At 36.7% G+C, this 19,674-nt stretch overlaps 2 protein-coding genes across 5 annotated transcripts in view; both read left to right on the top strand.

The window, feature by feature from the left end:
• Nucleotides 1–706: 706 nt before the first annotated feature.
• On the top strand, nt 707–4,907 carry LOC103472505 (zinc finger protein 429-like). Of its 2 annotated transcripts, XM_008422202.1 has the most exons (5): nt 707–789; nt 1,119–1,247; nt 1,927–2,042; nt 3,805–3,948; nt 4,027–4,907. In XM_008422202.1, the coding sequence occupies exons 2-5, from the start codon at nt 1,154–1,156 to the stop codon at nt 4,600–4,602; spliced, it is 930 nt and encodes a 309-aa protein (XP_008420424.1). In that variant the 5' UTR covers nt 707–789; nt 1,119–1,153; the 3' UTR covers nt 4,603–4,907. The 2 variants fall into 2 exon arrangements, with proteins under 2 accessions (XP_008420424.1, XP_017162913.1); XM_017307424.1 differs by having other exon boundaries at nt 746–1,247.
• Nucleotides 4,908–6,881: 1,974 nt separating this feature from the next.
• kmt2ba (lysine (K)-specific methyltransferase 2Ba) overlaps nt 6,882–19,674 on the top strand; it is a 40,850-nt gene continuing 28,057 nt past the window's right edge. The window contains exons 1-6 of one of the 3 annotated variants that reach the window (XM_008422200.2): nt 6,882–7,296; nt 10,988–12,401; nt 13,195–13,358; nt 13,681–13,773; nt 14,490–14,646; nt 18,151–18,424. In XM_008422200.2, coding sequence (XP_008420422.1) covers nt 6,991–7,296; nt 10,988–12,401; nt 13,195–13,358; nt 13,681–13,773; nt 14,490–14,646; nt 18,151–18,424 — 2,408 coding nt within the window. In that variant the 5' untranslated portion in view covers nt 6,882–6,990. Of the gene's footprint in view, nt 7,297–10,987; nt 12,402–13,194; nt 13,359–13,680; nt 13,774–14,489; nt 14,647–16,491; nt 16,555–18,150; nt 18,425–19,674 lie in introns of those variants that run through there. The other 2 variants (XM_008422201.2, XM_017307393.1) reach the window with 2 other exon arrangements.

The following is a 19,674-nucleotide window of genomic DNA, read 5'->3' as shown; positions in this document are numbered from 1 at the left end:
GAGTATGAATAGGGCTGTTCCAATTCTCAACAGTCAACTAGCATCAAGAAACACACCAGGCACATCAAGGTTACTGTTGTGGAAAATTACAATGAAACCTGAGCAACCTTTTTGGGGGAAAAAAAATTACTTAAAGTACTAATTTACTCTTTTGTTTGAGTAATTTTATTGTGAAGTATTTCTACTCTTACTTGAGTTAAATAATACTCTGCTCATTAAGAGCAACTTCTCTGAATGAAGAACAAGTTTGTTTTAACCAAAATAATTACCAGACACAGACACTAGCCTGCAGGTTTTTGTTTACATTTGATCAGTTATATGTTGAACAGAAAATGGATGTTTGCCTGATTTTATTTTGTAATTATGTTATTTATATGAATTACTTTCATTTGAGCTTTAAAATATCAATATTCCCCATATTTTTATACTTTAGTCTGATGTAATTTTTTTAATATAATGTGACTGATGTTTTGATCATCAATAGTTCTGGCTACTATTACTTATTAAAAATGTTACTAAGTGCTTAAGTATCCTTTTTACTAAATAATTATTTCACTCTTAATTTCTTGACTGGCTACTTTATGTTTTTTTACTTGGGTAAAAATAAGCTGAACTAATGCTACTCGAGTACAATTTTTGGGTATTAAAGATCAGTGCCATATAATGTCTGTGGCACTACTCTAGCTTTGTAGTGGTGATCTCTAATCTCGCGAGACTTTCTATTCCCACATCACGTGACGGGGGCTAAACAACGGCTTCGTTTCCGTGGACGCTGCAGACCGTGCAAAAGCAAGTTTGGATTTGTTTTATGTGAATGGTTGATCATTTAACCATCGCATAAATTATACAACGGGCATAGAAAATGTTTTTTAATTCAATAATTTTTTTAAGTTGAAACCAAATGGCGCAGCTTGTGCTGCGTGCTGCTTTGCGTGGTCCTCCATCGTGGTGCAACGCTTATCATAATTTTACGACGTTTTCTATTTATCGCAATCGTGGATGCTAAAGAGTTTACGCCCGAGTACTTTAGAGATATAACGCAGTTATAACGTGTTTAATTGTCCTTTTAATGATGTTTTGTATTTAAGTTGTTTTTAATGACAATTTTGTGCTTACAGTTTGATGTGGATCTGAGCTCGGTGAAAGCATCAAGATGGAAATGAAAATAGAGCAAGTGGTTGTTGGAAATGAAATGAAGTCCACTTCTGCAGAGACCAAATCTGACTCTGTGGGTGGCCCGGAGTACTGTAAGCTGATATTTACTGTGCTATCAGTACAAAGAAACATGTACAGTCATAAGTCTCCTCTGTCTTCTTTGTAAGCTTTTAGAATATGACCTAATATTGGAACATTTTAGGCTGAATTAATAACCTTCATTTGGTCTTCTTCTTATTCAAAATATACAGGTTTCTCTGTTCATGAGTGACACCTGTTATTAAGGTGGACTTCCCCAATGCTTGCCCCATTGATGTTTTTATTTTGTGTTATTCCCTCAAAGATGTATTCTTAAATTCAGCAGAGGTGGTTAAAATGTATTCTTTGATATGTTGTAGAAATCAAAGTTCAGACCTAGATGAAATGAACTGAAGTAAAATGTCAGAGAAAAATTAAAATAATTAAGAAGAATTTCCTACTGTCTCATTCACTTAGAGACATACATATCTAAACTGACTTTAATCCAAAGTTAAAATTGATTTCTACAAAAATACTGATAATTAAAGAACAATAATTAACATAAAGTAAGTGATTGCATATTCACCTGTTAAAATTAGTGTTTATATTAAGTTAGCGATCTCCCACATGCATTTTAGCAAACTCTAGTCGAGTTAATCATTCTTTATTTGCAAGGAATGATTACAAATAATCAAGGAAAAATGTAAATGTGGGTGAATACTTTTAATAAACACTTTACTGTCTGCACTACAGATCACCATGAGAGTCTGCAGTGTTTCCATTGCCTGATCACTTTCAGAGACCTCAAATCCAAGGAGAGACACATCAAAAGGAACCATCGGGACGAGTACAAGCGTCAACTACAGCAGGTATGAAAACCATAAAATTGAAAAATGTCTCAAAACTTTCCAATCCATATAAAAATGTGTTTAATGTATCAACATTTCTACCCCAATAAAGTATTAATCTAAAAATTAACATTAGTATCAAATAATCTTCAGTGAAGAAATTGTTGGGAAGCCAATTAAAAAAAAAAAAAAAACACATTTACTACCGTAGTTTTATAATTTTGTAGATGTATTATTTGTGGGATAGTACTGTTATAAAAAAGTTGTACGGATTCTCTTGTATATAAACAGACCTGAGTAGGGATTATGACTTCTTTAGTCCAAAATTTTTGCAGTCTTTTACCTGCATATGCATGTAGGTAAACAAATATGTTAAGTTAATTTATTTCAGTAATTGGACTCAAAAGGTGAAAATCTTAAACAGGTCTTTTACACATGAAGTGATTTATTTGAAGCACTTGTTTCTGTAAATTTTGATAAATGGACTTATAGCTAATAAAACCACAAAATGAGTCACAAAAATAAGAGACCAATTAAAAAAATTAATGTTTGTACAGAAATGTGATATTATGGTTTAGATATTTGGAGTAAGGACTAGTGACCTGTCCAGTAGACCATTCACTGTTGCCAAATTTGCAACTTTGTCGCTAAATTTAGTGACTTTTCAGCAACCGCCAGCAACTTTTGCTTAAAAAAAATGACTAGCGACAAATGCAGCGACTTTCTTCTGAGTTTTGGGTAACTTTCTCATTTAGATTGCAGTGTGTGAGTACTTTGCTCTTTCCTATAGGGCTGGCACTCCATGAAAGAGCACAGAGTTATACAGCCTTATATTGGTGAAAGTAATTTAAACTTTAGGTTGTCAAAACTAAAACCAACTCCAGGTCTTTTCTTTGGACTGCCAACAAAAGAACAGATAAAAAAAGTAACTTTGTAATTGAATCAGGCAATGGTAAAGCTGCCGTTGACCCTGCTCTCCATCGTAAAAGCTGTAAACATTATTCTAATATTTATCATGTTGCTTAATGGTTTTTTTTTTGTTGCACTACAATAAATCATTGCAATTGATTCACAGCCTCAGTCACTGATTCACCTCCTCCAATGTCTGTGCCTCTTTTAGTTATATTTGATATTATGCTAGACTGATTTATGTTGTGTAATTCAGGAAAATAATTTATATTACACAAACATATTTAGAGTATTTTTAATCACTTTTTGTCTTGCCAACTTTTGATATTCCTCTACTCCCCATAAAATATGCAAATTAGGCAGTGATGTCATCTAACAACTTTTAGGACAGCCCATAGAATTTTTCTTGGCAGCAGTGAGACCATTGTTGACATCCTCCGTAAAGAAGCCGAGGAAGCTGGCTGTTCAGTGCTGTATCCAAACATAATGTTAAAAAATTAAGTAGAAGGAAAAACTATGGCTGGAAAATTAACCATACAAGTAACCTTCAAGGCTCAATACAGTCACGTTTTTCAGTGTTTAGTTTGAACAAGCTGCAAATTTGTTAGTCTGTTAAAGCAAACTTTTGAAAGTTAGTTCAGAAAGTTCAGATGCCTGATTATTTGCTTAATATAAATTTCTTGCCTATTTTAAGCATCAGTCTGTTTTCATTCATCTATGCATGCATACTCTAGTTTCATGTTCTATAATTAAAGCCTGACCACAGCATACCTTTATGCCACAAATAAATAGTAAAACTAACAGACAGTATTAAGAAAATTTGAGTCTGAAAAGGGAAGGATTTGCATTTTCTCAGTATTTTTTCCTTTTCCAGAATAATACGCTGTTCATGTGCTACAAGTGCAACAGCTCTTTCTCCACGACTGCGGAGCTCAGCCAGCACCAACCTACACATTTTACCGAAGAAAAGCCATTTTCCTGCTCCCTCTGTCAGGAAAGATTCGGCACGTTTACCGAGGTTGGAAAGCTGCTTCTTCTAATGTTTTACGTGTTCGCCATAAATTGTGGGCTGTGCTGATCGGTTGTCGTCCTACAGCTGAACCAACACAGACGGAAGGATTGCGGGGAGCGGCGTTGTCTTTGCGTCGACTGCGGCGCCAGGTTCCCCGTTCCCTTTCGACTCCGCAAACATCGCATCGCAATGCATCCTGAGAAAGAGGCTGCAGCCGAAGATGTCGACATGTTTCAGTGCTGTAAATGTGGTGTTGTGTTCCAGACGGAAGACGAGCTCCTGCAGCATCAGGAGGAAACTGCTGACTGCGATCTTGAGGAGTCACGAGGCAAAAAGCGGGCCTGTGAACCTACGCTTGCTTCCGAAGAGGTGAAAGTTGATAAGAAAATCAAGCAAGAAGACGTTGCAAAAGAACACAAGAACTCGACTTCGTCTGCGAAGTGTAAAATTCCCTGTCCTGAAGACGATTGTAATTGGATGTTTGCCACAGTTGAAGCCTTGCGAGCTCACAAAAAAGAACTGCATCGCCCTCGTCCTCTGAATGCTCCCAGCCCTGAATACCCCTGCCTTACCTGCGGGAAGAGCTTTGCAAGAGAAAGTACTCTAAAGGCCCATCAAAACTCGCATATTAAGACAGAGAAGGCTGTTGAAAAGACATGATGCAGGAGGAGAAAATTTCCTCCTTTGGTGTCGTATCATCATGCCATTCATGTTGCTTGGTGAAGAATTTCAGCATGATATTTTAGAATAACTTTATGAAGCAGAATTGTGCACCACATTGCCGATTGTTTCAGGAAAGTTATTTATTTTTTCCTTTTAACCAGGGTTCGAACGGGTACTTGAAATCCTTGAAAATTCTTGAATTTCAATTAGGTGCAAGGTAGAGGAATGTATTATAAGCCTGGTGGCCGGCCAGGCTTATAATATATTGGGGGAAACCCTGAGGCGTTTTCAAGGTTTGGAAAGTGCTTCATTTCTGTAAAAAAAAACAACAACCTTAAAAGTGCTTATTATTGTATTTGCACAGTTTTGTAATAAACATTTAGGAGAAAAGACTCCTTAACTGAAAGTCAAGTGATTATTTATGTCGTGTCTGAACATTTAATTTGAGCAAACCAATGTGTTAAATATTTATACTCACAATGGCTCAATAATTAAAATATTGAGTATTTGGCATTTTATTTGTGTTAAAGTTCTTAAAATTGGGAGATTTATTTTCTTAAATTTGTGTTTTGTTCTCAAACCAATCGGGTGTCTGAGAAAGAATTTTCAAAACATAAAATTTTGTTAGTTTAGTTTATTTAGTCCCTTACATATAGGATACTATCACAAAACATTATGCCATATAATAGTGAATTGGAACTGTCTTTAATTCATTTGTATTGTTTTGCTGGAGAAGTTTGAAAGCTTATCTTGAAAATACCTGAAAAGTGCTTGAATTTTATTGTTGGAAAAGTGTACAAACCCTGTTTAACAAAATGGCCTACACTGAAAAACTGCCTTTCTGTGTGTAAATAATCAGGATTTATTTTTACAAAGCAACAATCTCACAAAAGTCATTGTTCATGTTGCCTTCGTTTATCCTAAAAGTTTGGTATTGATAGTGAAATAGCAAAGTGATTCTTCTTTGGGTTGTGGGAAATACTTTGTAGTTAAGTACTTGATTTTAGCAAAAATTGCAAACGTGCCATTGGCACTGTATCTCATAACATAACCGTAATAAAATATGTTTAAAAAAACGGCTCCATTATAGAACTCTGCATCGATACGCGTTTTTTGTCTTTATGCTTCTGCATCAAAGTAGTTGGTGTCACTTCAGAGTTTGCCTTAATATCAGTTAATTCCTTATGATTGAAACTATTTTGTAAAGTAAGCCTCTCCTTTTTGAAACTAATAGCATGATACCATGGGTATGGTGCTCTTTGGCTTGTGGGCTTATTTTCTATAAACATTACATAAGACATCAATTTTAGTTTTATCAGATCGCCAGGTCATCGCTCCAAAAATTAAGGGCTCTGTCTTCTGATTTGAGCAATTTGAGCTTTCCCAAATTGTTTAAAGGCATATTAATCCTTGTGCATGTGAAGAATTTAACTAATATTCTTTCTCGCTTGCTTTCACTAAATAAAAATCCAATTAATGTATTTATAACAAAATGTTTCATATTAATATGTATTAATGTGGGTGGGGCCTACCCCGTTCAAGCTTAAATTATTATTATTTTTCTCTGCTATGCCCAAATAAGATATTTAGACCAATTAAGACCAGTGTTAAGTGAGCCTGGATGGTTGCATTTCAAAATAATTTAATTGCCACAATGTGGAATTCAATCACTATTGATTCAAAGTCTGTGATTATTTTCAATATGTTTAAAAAGCAAACCAAACTCTAGCTGTGTCAACAGCAATGCATTCATGTTTAAAATGTTTTATCGTTATGTATGACTCTGTTTACATTGTTTTATTACCTTTAATTATTTTATTATTTTACTACTATTCAATTTCTCTGTAGTATCTTAAAAAATTATATGAAAACATGCAGGTTTTTATATTGTTTATTTTTTACAGTATTTTATACTTTTATAAAAACCCATAGGGACAAGTGTTGCAAATTAGCTCACTATAATACAGTTTGTCAATATGATTGTGTGTCTGTCTCTATCAGATAAACTTGATAAATAAATAAATAAATAAATAGACAAATAAATTCATGACCTGCATTTAAAAAAACATAAAGCTCAAACATGTTAGCATTTTTAGTAGAAGTCCAAGTTTTAAGCCTTTATTTAAGCAAATGCTATTACTATTATTTTAAATTCGTCACACAAGTAAAAACAAAAATCAAAAACAAAAACAACAAAACACCAAAAATCAGCTCATTTTAAAAGCGAAGTCGCTCACGTCGTCAAACGTCGAGCAGCTCCGGCGACGTTCGTCTACCCATGATGCACCTATCTCGCGCCTTTGCATCGAGGAGACCCATCTTGCCTCGCGCACCGCTGCAGTGATCCTCTGCCCGCGCGCTGTCTCCGTTGTTGTAGTAAATATAATGGCGGCCTCGGGAGGCGGATTATCGTCTCCTTCCACTACCGCTGGGCTGAGTTCTCAGGCACCGCCGGCCCGGGCTCGCTTCCCAGGTCGTCCGTTAACGGGTCGCAGCAGGCTGCGCTCGGAGAAACGGACCAGACGCGGAAGATTGGGCTCGGACTACGGAGAGCTGGTCGCAGCCGGGCCGAGGCCCGTCAACACCGGCCTTGCGTTCGGCGAGGATCCGTCCCTGCTGCGGCTGCTGGGGGTGGCTGAGAAGCACGGTCGGCGGAGGGATGTGGGCTTCGACTCCAGCAATAGCGAGGAGGTGAGTCGGCTTGATGGAAAACCGTGCGATTTAAATTCAGAATAAGCACTCCCTGCGATGTTAAAACACAAATTTGTTAGTTTGTTATATAAAGCACAGTTTAGCTTATGTGCAGCTAGCTAGCTACAAACATAACACATAGCATTGTAGCACGAAGCTGTTTGCCTGCAGGGAATGTTTCATATGGGATTACCAGCGATTGTTTTTGTGTGATTATTCTGCATGTATTAATCTGCTGTGCGGAACTGGTATAGGAAGTAGCATCTGAGGTATAAATATCCGTCCAGCCGAGTGTTTGCATTAAAAACAGATAAGGCGGAAACTTTGGCGGTATGAGCACAGCAGTAAAGGCTTTTTGTTGGTGGCAACCATTCTTTGGCATCCTGTGAATATTGGTTTTTCCACGCGGGTTTGCTAAGAGCTGCTCTCCGGTGATTTTGGTCGTTGTTTAAACGTTTTGTTACTTTCCACGTTGGTTTTTGTGTCAGCTGACTGCTCGTTTTTTTTTTTACGTCAGCTGAACGTCGGCAGCAGCGGAAGGAAAGCAAAGGTTTAATTAACCTTATATAGAGTCTGTGAAGCCAGTCCTACAACACGTTAAGATCATTTCAGAGTAAATTGAAGGATGTTTGCAGTTGGTTAATGATCAGACAAAGGCTGGGAAGGGTCTCATGTTAATCCTTTTCTGGCATCAAATTGCCTGCAAAGAAAAGTTGATGTTTTCTCAAGAGAATCGTGTTTTGAGTTGCTGTAATAACTTACAATTTGTGTCAAAATAATATGTCTTGAAGATGCTACTTTAATGCATTCTGGTAAAAATGCTAACAAGTTTTTTTTCTTTATCTAATTCAAAATTATTTACACCATTCTCTGTAACCTATAGACACTCTTGTGTAATTGCTGTTCTACGCATTTTTGACCATTTGTCTTTGTATTGGACTACAAATCTTTGAGGCTAGGAGACCTCCTTGCCATCACCCTAATTATTAGCTCCCTCTACAGATTTTTTTTGTACTGGATTCAAGCCAGGACTCTGGTTGGGCCTCTGTAAAACATTAATGTTCCAGTCAGAAAAAACATGTTAACTAAATAGAAAGATTACCTTAAATGTATAGCTGCCCAATTGTATATTTACCATAACTTTTAACTTTTTTGTTATTGTTGTTGCTTTTAAGGAGTCTAGTGTTGGGTATATTTTTGTTGATTGTCTCTAAATGAACAAATACTGACATATCAGACCTTTTCTCTTTATCTATTGAATAAATCACATCTAGGAACTCCCTCATGTTAATTGTTTCAATTGATCAAGCATCAGTATTATCTACAATTCACTTTCTTAGTCTAAATTATTTTAAGGTTGGCAACAAATACTTCCATTCATACAAAAGACAAAGAAGCAAAGAGAGAAAAAAACAAAGAAAGGGGCAAAAACAAATAATGAAAGAAAGAAGCAGAAAAGCAAAGCAATGAAATAATTTTATATCTTCATTTTATGTTGATTTCAAAATGACCACCTTTATCAAATAACCTGCAGCATATTTTATTTTATTTGTTTTAGTAATCTGAGGGGGAAAAATAATCAGAAGGTCAGACCTTTAATGAAACTGGAAAATGTATCGAACAGAAAAAACTTTGTCAGTTTTTTAAAAAATACAAAAGAGAAGGTGAGATGACTTCCATCTGCATGGACACATGAATCCTGCAGTCAGGTTGGATGCAGTAAATTAATGTCTTTCCTGTCCGACATCAGAAAGACTTTACTGATGCAATCTCTTTGGAGTTGACTGAAATAGTCACATGGCTCTCGCTGGTAATGATGCTCATGTGCAGCTCTCCACATCTCCTGATACTGTGCCGTGTTCTTTGTTGCTGGATAATTCAAGAGTTTTTTTTTTTTTTACTTCTGATCACTCTGAAAATTGTTTACATTTGAGATGAATGTAAGTATTATGAGCAGCTGAAAAAAGTAATTAAGGATTAATTAAGGGGTCTTTTTATTAACTGCAACTGTCTGCAGATAAATATCCATCCTTACTAGAACTGCGATTGACGTTTTCATTGTGCATTGCTTCAGAAATAAATTGTGGAAATCTTGCAGGCTGAAATTTAAATGTTGCACAGGCAGAAAAAGTGTGAACCGTTTAGTGTACTGCTGAGTCACAAATGGGGAAAATAAAAAAAAATTCAGTTGCTGTGTCAAAACTACACTGATGCAACAGGGGAGTAACAGCAGAGAGCCTGGCTGCAGATGCTGAGATGCAGTTTCTGTTGGGCGAGTACCTGAAAATCAAATCATGAAGAGAACTGACTCATCTTCAGTGACATGCACATTTGTGGTTTATCGGGTAATTTCAGGGACAAACAACAGAGCCGTGCTCAGATTTTAGTGAAATCTGACCTGAGAACATTTTTACCTTCTGAAGCTGAACACCAACATAAATATATCACCACTGTGAAGTGCTGCTGGTAATTTAATGTTTGCTTTATTTTCCAATTGTTGTGATTTTTACCAGTAGCTTGGCAAATGCAGGATATTTTTGCATTATAATTTGGATTTAAAAATGATGTTTCCTTATATGTGTAGTGATATTAACACTTGTTATTTAGACACAGTGTTAAATTGAATAAAATAACAAGTTGTAAGTTTAAAAAGTTATATTTTTATATATATATAAGTCTGCTGCAAATTAACTGCCTATGAAACTGTACAATATTTATAATTCAACATATGAATAAACTACAAAGATGGTTGAGTCAATGTGAACAAAAGCATTTTCTCTGGTTTCCACAAGTTTATTAGAAAGAAAATTCATTAATATTACAAATTTATTTAAAAAAAAAAGATGAAAAATCTTTCTTATAAAGATAACAGAGTTCAATGCTATTTATTGTAAAGGATTATCTGTCTGTTCACATATAGCTTCAAAGTCTACAGTAAATGTATATTTTGCTGATGCTGGGGCAATCTTTGTTTGCATTTGGCAGTTGCCTTTTTCCCAAAGTGACTTACAAATGACGATACAACTCATTAATATCAAAGCCAACAATTAGCTACTTAGAAGAAAAACTACTCAGGTTGTTTCTGGGGTAACAGAGTAGAAAAATGATCCAGAAGCTGTTGTCTCTGACTCGGTTTGGATATGACTAGAGGATGTATTTTCTGTGTGTTTTCAGCTAATCAAATGCAGGAAAACCTGATAAGCAGCAGCTGCTGCTGCCACTGAGGCCTATCTATAAGAATATCTCTAAGAAGAGTAAAAACAGATATGATGTTAGAAAAAAATCCAGTTTCATTTGATCAAATTCTACAAATAGAGCTGAAGTGTTAAATTTGATTCATTGTGATTAATTGATTATTGAATTAACTGTCTATTAATTTAATAATTAATAGTTAACTGGAGTACAGACTCAAAAAGGCTGTATGCTGATATTATCTTGTTTAAAAATGACTTGTTTGCAAATTTTATTTATTTCTAATATTGTACACAAAAAGGATTAAATGAAAAACTTGCATTATGTGCAATTTTTTAAAATCTGACTAATCGTCAGAACAATCAATAAATTGTTAGTTGTAACCTAAGATGCCATTGTTGTCGTAAAACCACAGGTGGTTTACAGATTATCTGTCCTTATCTAAACATTTCCAAATACTTTATTCTACCAACTATAATGTTTTTTTTATATTTTCTAGGAGGAAGAGTTTACTGGTTTTGGAAGCTCAAGAGTTTGTCCACCAAAATCTAAAACCTCTTTGTCCAAGAGATCGGTGAGCCAAGCCAAGCCGCCTCAAGTTTCAGATCCGGTGCTGGAAGAAAAACCTCTTATTGGAAAAATTACTCCCAAGACCCCAAAACCAAGTCTGATTGGGAAAATTGTACCTAGAATTCCCAAGGAAGGGCCGGATGTGAAGGAGAGCCCAACTAGAGACAAACAATTGCCGAAAGTGGTTATCAAAGTGCACAACAAAGGCACAAAAGCCAAACATGTAGACAAGCAAACAGCAGCAGGAGAAGGAACATTGAAGCAAAGAGCAACCAGATCAGGAACTAATGCTAAACCTTATAAAACTGAGTCGAGTGTATCCGAACCAGTTGGAGATGAAGAACATTCTCACTGGACGGATCAGGCTGAAGGAGAAGTGTTGGCGGACTCAGATACGTCTCAGGCAAAAGGATCTGAAAACCTTAAAAGCGGTTTTCAAATGGGCCGGGGCGCCGCCATCTCCTTGACGTCTTTTCACAAACGTCAGAGGATGATGAGGATGGTTAAAGGTTTGGGTTCGTCTCCAGAGGCGGCAGCCCAGAGTGAAAAAGAGGCAGGAGTGTCGCTCCAGAGCAAAGCCGGAGAGACTTCAGTGAAGAGGGCCCACAGACGGCATCGAGGCAGATTTTTGTTCGGATATAGGCGCAAACAATCAACGGACGCTTCTGTTAAAAAGCGTCCGAAAATCAGTCGGGTTCGGACACGGCATGTGTTTTATACCTACGTGCCAGAGGCGCTTCCAGCTGTGGATGGTGCCGAACCGCAGGGTCAGAGTATGGAGCCACTGGAGGACGAGACAAAGGTATCACAAAGCTCTAACAACAGCTGTACGACTGTAACGAGTGGACGGTCTTCCCGCGTTATCAAAACCCCAAAGAGATTCCTTAACGAGGAAATCATCCCGTTTCCAAAGGGCTCACTGTCAACGTGGCTGAAAAGTCAGCAGAAGGATGACACAAAATCCACTCTGTCCCTCAACGAATCAGGCTACGACGGTAGCTCACAGTCGCTAGACAGCTACCCCAAGTCGGTGTTGGACAGCTCGTTGCTTGAATCAAGGATCTCATCCAAACCCAGTTCAGGCGCGAGTCACGTCGAGATCTACAAAAACTTGAAGAAGCTAACATTAAAACTGGCAGAGAAAAAGAAAAGCCAGTCTGATTTTCAGGAGGACCATGGAGACCAGGACGACGGTTTGACTTTCCCAAACAGGAAGAGACGGCGGTCCAAGATTATGATGGAGGAAATGGACTCTCCAGGAGTTGTGAGGAAAGTGTCTGTGGTGGTCAAGGCAGGCGTGGAAATTCCTGAGGAAACTCCAGCAGAAGACATGGAGAATAACAGTGAGTATCCCATCCGCTGTATTTCCTCCTCTAAAAGATGTTTAAAAGTGACTTACTATGCTTCCTTGAACAGGCTAGGATAGGTCTATGGGTTACACAAAACCATGTTCATTACATTTCTTTGCACAAAATCATTCTTAGTTAATGAGATTTTATTCTGCTCAGTTCTGCTGCCTATTTGAGCTCCTTTCAGATCAAGCTGCTTTAGGGCGTCTTGTCTCTTTAAATCCAAATAAGCTGCTTCTGGCCACGCCCCCCAACTCAACGTTTACACATAGAAATGGCTGCAAACACATACGCAATTATTCAACTGTTCACCTTGGAAAAGCATTAGCAGAGCTTCCTGCACAGCCAACAAGAAAACAGCAAGTGGTTTCTGAATAGTAAGTAAGCAACATAACTTTTCCAGCAGCCATTGTACAGCGCACGGCAGTAAAACCAGCTAACCAAATATGCTAGATTCACTAGGGTTGCTAAGTAATGGGTGGAATTTGTCTGGGTTGCTAAGGAACCAGCTGGGCTTCGCTGAGGTTGCTGGGCAAGGAGTAGTTTTTGAAACAGCTCGTTTTCCAGACACTAAAAAAAAAATTAACATTTTGCCAAATATGGCGGGGTTGTTTTTTTAGAAGCAGTAGAAACCCAAATGGAAGTACAAAAACAAGCAAAATGTTAATTTTGCATTATAGGTCCCCTTTAAAACAAAATGTTGTCTAAGGCTCCAGTCATAATAAAAGGATGCCTTTCCTGCTACGAAATTGTGAAAAATCTATTTTTTTTGTTCCGTCCCATAAAGAAGCAGCAGTGACAGAGGAGCCCAGTTGTGATGTGCTGGAAGTGGGCGGGCCGAGCCATCGGCTCGGTCTCAGCGGAGCTAATAAGCGGATGCTGCACCTGCTGAAGAAAGCCAAAGTCCAGCTCATCAAGATTGATCAGCAGAAGCAGCTCAAGCTGTCACAGGTAGCAACAAAAATCCTGGCTTTTGAAAATCAATGTAAAAAAAATAAAAATTTAAAGAGAAAACTGGCAAAACAGACAGAGTATTATATTAACCCAACATCTTTTGTTTTCTGTAAAACAGTTCAGTGTTAACACTGACATCTGACCCAACTGATAAACGAGAAGTGAAAATATTTGCTCATGCACTATCTGATTTGCCCTCTTTGTTTAGTTTGATTATATTGGGGGTAAATCACACAGCTTCTTTTTTTTTTAAGTTAAAAAAGTTTAATTTACTGTACCTGTTTCTAAAAGCATGTTTCCACTTTGTTTGGACTTTCAGTTGAGCTCAAGGGAATCACAAGTGCCAGTGAGTGGAAGGAGGAGGAGGAGAAGGAGGAGAGCTGGCCTTTCTCCTAAAGAGTATGGTCCACAGGTAATGTTTTAACACCAGATACACACTGTCACGTGGTATCAGTTGCAGTGACTCTCAGATATTCATACAGCTTGGATTTTCATTTGTCTCCACAACTTCAACATATTTTATTGGTATGTACTATAGACCAATGCAAAGTAGTGCACATAAGGATTTTTTTTTTTAACTATGTATGTATGTTCAGCCCCTTTTACCCTGATACATACACAAGCATGACTAGCTTTGTTGTGTCTGTAATTGGTGTGCAAATTTAGTGCGAGATAACTGGTCAAAGGTCAGTTCTCTGGGGATACCAGTCTCAAATTTCATTGATAAGTCTTAAAAGGTTTTAAATTTGACTGAAATGTGTTACGTTTCCTTCTGTTTTGTAGATATGCACTATTTTGTGTTGGTTTATCATATGAAAACTCAATACAACCACAAAATTTCAGGTGAACTTGATGTGACATCTTTAAATGCATCTAAGGAATATAAATACTTTTCAAAGAATCAGCAGTGTCACTTCCTGTATCTATTCATATTGTTGCTTATTTTTTAAGTCTCGATTCTGTCTCTCTGGGTTTGTTACAGTCGGTAAAGGACTATCGTAACTAGAAGTACATCTAGGATTTGCACATTTACAAATGTCAACATCACCGATTGCATAATCTGCGTTTTAATTCTGCTTGGATTTGTTGGCTTGTGTCCCAGCTTTTAACCTTTGAGTCTGTGTGCAGGAGCAGCCGCTCGGCGGTCCCAGGATCAAGCATGTGTGCCGGGCGGCCGCCGTGGCTTTGGGTCAGCCCCGTGCCTTGGTGCCGGATGACATTCCCAGACTCAGTGCTCTACCGCTTCACGAGAGGGAGGGCATCACCTTCTCCCCTGCTGCAGAAGGTACGGCTCATCCCCTCACTTTCTGCTTTTTACCACATACAACAAAGGCTGCAATTAATATTTTTTATGCATTGGGATTGGATTGCAAAATATAAAAGATGAAAAGTTGAAATGCCTTTAATGTTTGTATCAATATTCTTTATGTGTTCTGGTAAGAGGTTATTTCAGGCAAATTAAACTTAAGAATCTCAAGAGTTCTGCCTTTGTTTTTAGATGAAACGATAACATAAAGACGTTAATGTTTGTCTACACGTTTTGACTTTCTTTCTGGTTTGCAACCAATATTTTTAAAATTTAGTTTTAATTTTGAAAGTGTCTTCAAATGTTTGCTGTAGCAGTAGATTATTTTCAGTCTGAAATTGACCAGATTCTGGCTCTACTATTTTCTGGAGAAATTAAGTAGCAAATAATCTAAATATAGTTTGGTCATAATGTTCCTGTTGTTTGGTTCTCTGTTCATGTGGATGGGTCATTTAAAGGTATTCCAGTTGTTATTTTGGTGGTAATTTTGCAATTTAACAACTAAACTCACCCAAATTTATATTTTCGTACTGTTGAATAAGCAGGTGTTTTTCACATCTAATATAAAATCCGATCTCAGATTAGAATAAACAAACATTTTTAGTGACTTTATTAAATACATTTAAGAAACAGAAGCTTGAATTTAGCTGTTTTATTTTTATTTTGTTTGTACTGTTTAAAGAAAATCAATCATGTTCAATAATTTGTATTATTTTATGTGTTGATAATAGACTGTCAAATGTTTTAAAAGTACAGTTTTGTCCTTAGATGTCATGTTTAGTGCGACTGGTAAATAATCAGTGATGTTACAAACTTTTTAATTATCTGCAGATAAATCTGAGGTGGTTTAGGTGTTATGATGACATTTCTGACCTCCATCACCTGGTTTAGTTTGTATCTGAACCAAATTACCTGAGGTCCTATTTCATGGTCTCTAGTAACAAAAATAGACATTTAGATAAACATTTATTAGTAGATAATGTCTAAACGCAACAATTTTGCTATATATATTTCAGCATGGTTAGCAAGAATGTTGTTCTTTTGAATCGTTGATGTTTAATAGCTTTTGTTGGTTTGCATGGAGTGTTTAAAGTTTAAAATTAGATGAATGGACTCAAATGTCAAGTTAACTAAAGATCTGTGAAATATTGTATTACAACCTGCAGTTTCAAATCTCTGCAGCTTTGGAGAACATTTATTTCTCAAGTAGTCCACAACTATTGAAGTTTTGCCCATTTGATTTTGAGCTTCTTCAATAAAATTTGTGGTAAAAGAGAAAATGGAGGAAAAACAATGCTTCTGTTTGACGCAATTCAGCATTTTGGCTAACAAATGGTGGACCTAAACTCAACAAATATACTAGAAATATCCAAGTAAAGGAGTGTGTTGTATGTAGTTAAATGATCAGTGTGCACAACCACACACACAAGTATGGTTCAGGCATTTATGTTGCTTTTCAGTACCAAACATCTGTTACTGCTCTGAGAGTTTTTGTCTGTGGGTGTAGTTGATTAAAATGCTTTATGATTTTGCAGATTTATATTTTCTTGTGTATAGTGTAAAAGAAAAACCACACTTAGTATACTGTGTGAAAACACAGTATACTAAGTATACAGTATACTGTGTGTGAAAACACACAGTATACTAAGTGTAAAAACAACAACAACAAACTACTGAAATATTAAATACAACTTAAAATATGATCGAGATGAGCACAGTTTTGTTAGCGACTCTCCAAGCTAATTTGCAGAGGGGAAAAAAAAATATTTAAAAGTTCAATGTCTAAAAATATTTGCCAGCAAAAATATCTTTTGTCACACACAGATTAGCCACCGCTGTTGGAAAGCTTTACCCAACACTGGTCGAGTGAACTTCACTCATAATGAGGTGAGGAAGTGCTGCTTGACAAATGAACTCACTGAGGCGCTGTGCATTTTGGGACTCACTCCGATCCCAGGTACACATCATCAGAGACAAAAAACAAACAAACAAGAAGTCTCAGGAAAATAGTCATCAGACTTCAGACAAGACAGACAGACAAAGACGAGAACAAGCAATTTAATATTTTGTCGTCTTGGATGTAGAGCTGGGCAATGAGGCTTAAATATAATCTGATTTCTTTTATAAATAAGAGATTACAAATGACAGAAAATATGTTCAAAAAGTGGCTTTTATTTCACTCTGTTGTACAACAGAGTATTAACACCAGGCTACAAGAATGTTTAATTACGGAAATACACAGTAGCATAAAAAAAGAATGTCTTAAAATTATGAGAACTATTAGTTTTAGTGAGAGAAGGGATTAGTGATGAGCTCAGTTCGTATGGTTTTATCTTAAAGTAAATATATTTTTAGATGATCATCAAAGTGTAACTTCACAAGATGGTCGGCATTCTTCATTTGTTTTCTCATAAAATTACTACTCTATTCTCCTGTTATGACATTTTTCTTATAATACAATAAAAAAAATCTAGCCTGGCTTTAATACTCTGTCGTAAAGTCGACCTGATTGACTCAAAGTCCAAATAAATAGAAGCTGTAAAACACGTTTGACAAACAAAATGGCGGCCCCAGACGTTCCGACATCACTCTGAACTTTTTTTAATGTACGGAGTGCATTGGTGGGGGGGGGGGAGAATCCAGATTTTCCAAAAATGAAATCTTCAAAACCAATAAAAGTGAATTATCATCCAGTTCTACTTGCATGTTTTTATATAAAATAGAGAAACTAGAACATCTCTTTTATTAAGTTCTTGTTTGGTCACATAATCTGTTATCTGAATATGTTGCCATCTTTATTTTAGTCCAGCTTCTCGTATCTCATTTTAAAAAAAAAACAAAAAAAAAAAAAACAATTCAAATATTTGCAGTGGCTCAGCCTCCGAACCAGCATCAGGACAATTCTTTCTGTCTCTGTTTTGTCTGAAGTCTAATTTATTTATTTTGTTTCTCTTGTGACCCGATKYTTTTTTTTTTTTTTTTTTTTTTYTGAGGCTACGTCTGATGATGTCTTGATACCGGAGGTCTTAAAATGTACAACGTACACTGAACACATATGGAGGAAAGGGCAAAGAGTGATGCTTGCACACGGTTACTGTAGATGCATTACTAAAAACAACAAACCTCTGAATCACTTCTCATTTTTAATGTCCAAATAGTTACTGCTTATCAAAAAGGGGAACTAAGATGTTCTGATTAAATCTCAAATGTTTTGAAGGATTTTGTGGGTGACTTTACAATTCATCCAGCCACCCAGCTTCATTAAAGAGCTTTATGTCGTCAGGCAGCCAGTAGAAACATATCAGCAGGAAGCCTACTTATCGGACAAAAGGCTAATCAATGCATGTAATGAAGCTCCAGTCATCGCCTCCTGCAGGCTGCGTGAAAAGCTCTGCCATCCCCTAAACATCCAAACACACATTTAAAGCCGACTCGACTCCGTATCAACTCTTTACCCCATCCTCCTCTGTGTCTCACCTGCAGATGTGGCTGATGATGATGACGATGATGATGACATCTCTGATCAGGGCAGGGCACAGTGGGCTGTCTCTCAGGAAAGCATCCAGCGCAGGAGGAGGAAAAAGGGGCACAAGTTCATAAGGAGGAGGTTTCTGAGTCAGTATTTACCCGGAGGAGTCCGCTCCAGGCGCTGCGGCGTCTGCACAGGCTGCCTCATTGAGGACGACTGCGGCGATTGCATCAATTGCCTGGATAAGCCCAAGTTCGGCGGGCCCAACACCAAGAAGCAGTGCTGCATGTAAGTCGCGTTTAAGTCGTCTTGCCACTCTGGTTCATGTTCACCGCATGATTGGAAGTGACCTACTAACAAGGAAACGGCATTTTCATCTGATTTGCGTTTAAAATGTGAAATTTTATTTAAATTTTCTGCATAATTATTTATTATCTAAGCGGGTGTTTAAGTTATTTAACCTGCATTCATAATCCTGATATGAAATGACCATTGCTTTTTTTTCAACAGTTTTGTTATGTTTCAATCGCAAACGTCAACACAAAGTAGTTTGTAATTTTGAAGTGGAAGAAAAATTATACATTTTCTATATATATATATTTTTTTTTATCATATTACTTTTATTAGCTTTTTCCACATTTGTTTACATTTAGAGCGTCTACAGGTCTGGAAAACGATCAGAAATCACTTGAAATGATCAGTTTCTCTGATTTTACTCTTTATATGTTTGAGTAAAATGAACATTGTTCTTTTATTCTATGAACTACTGACAACATGTTTCTGAAATCACAAGCAAAAATTTAGCATTTATTTGCAGAAAAAGAGAAATGGTCAAAATAAGAAGTAAGATGCAGAGCTTTCAGCCCTCAAATAATGCAAAGAAAACAAGTTTATATTCATTTAGAGTTAACAATTGTAATGTTTTAACTCCGGAAGAGCTCAGAGATCAATATTTGGAATAACTGTGAGGTTTTAATGGGTTTCAGAGCAGTGGGCTCTTTTTCTAGAGCTGTATATTGTAACTTTCAACATATAAAATAAAACTTTTGATTGGGAGTTATTCCTCTTATAGTCAAATCTTCGTGTTCTTTCTCTATTTTTCATCACGGCTTTCGATTTTCTTTTTCATTTGCAAAATATGTCAGACTGATGTGATAAATATCAATTTTCAAATCCTGCCACAAATTCTCATTTTCTTTTAGATTTGTACTTTGAGCCATTCTACCTCATTAATCTAAATCAGATTTGCACAATAACAACAAAACGTTTACAGTTGACCTGAGTACTTGAGTCAGCCTTTAAAACAACTCCCTATTTTAAAGTTCAAACTGCAAATATTCCTTAATATGTGCCGATATGAGCAGTGAAAACTAGAGATGTGCCGATCAGGTTTTTTCTTGCCGATTCCGATCACGCATGAGGGCCGATCACCGATACCGATCATATAATTATAATTTTTTTTTATCAAAAGCACTACCGATTACATTATGTGGAAAAAGGAACCATGAATTCACCTTAATTTAGACAAAAACTTGTTT

Source organism: Poecilia reticulata, linkage group LG11 (assembly GCF_000633615.1).
Source record: "Poecilia reticulata strain Guanapo linkage group LG11, Guppy_female_1.0+MT, whole genome shotgun sequence".
Classification (NCBI taxonomy): domain Eukaryota; kingdom Metazoa; phylum Chordata; class Actinopteri; order Cyprinodontiformes; family Poeciliidae; genus Poecilia; species Poecilia reticulata.
The sequence above is the reverse complement of the archived record's forward strand: the minus strand, read 5'-3'. Positions and strand labels throughout refer to the sequence as shown.

Excerpts from the sequence above, each read along its gene's own strand:
- LOC103472505 (XM_008422202.1), top strand. The coding sequence starts at position 1,154 with ATGGAAATGAAAATAGAGCAAGTGGTTGTTGGAAATGAAATGAAGTCC. Across the intron at positions 2,043-3,804 it reads ACAAGCGTCAACTACAGCAG|AATAATACGCTGTTCATGTG; the intron begins GTATGAAAACCA and ends TTCCTTTTCCAG. Across the intron at positions 3,949-4,026 it reads GATTCGGCACGTTTACCGAG|CTGAACCAACACAGACGGAA; the intron begins GTTGGAAAGCTG and ends GTCGTCCTACAG.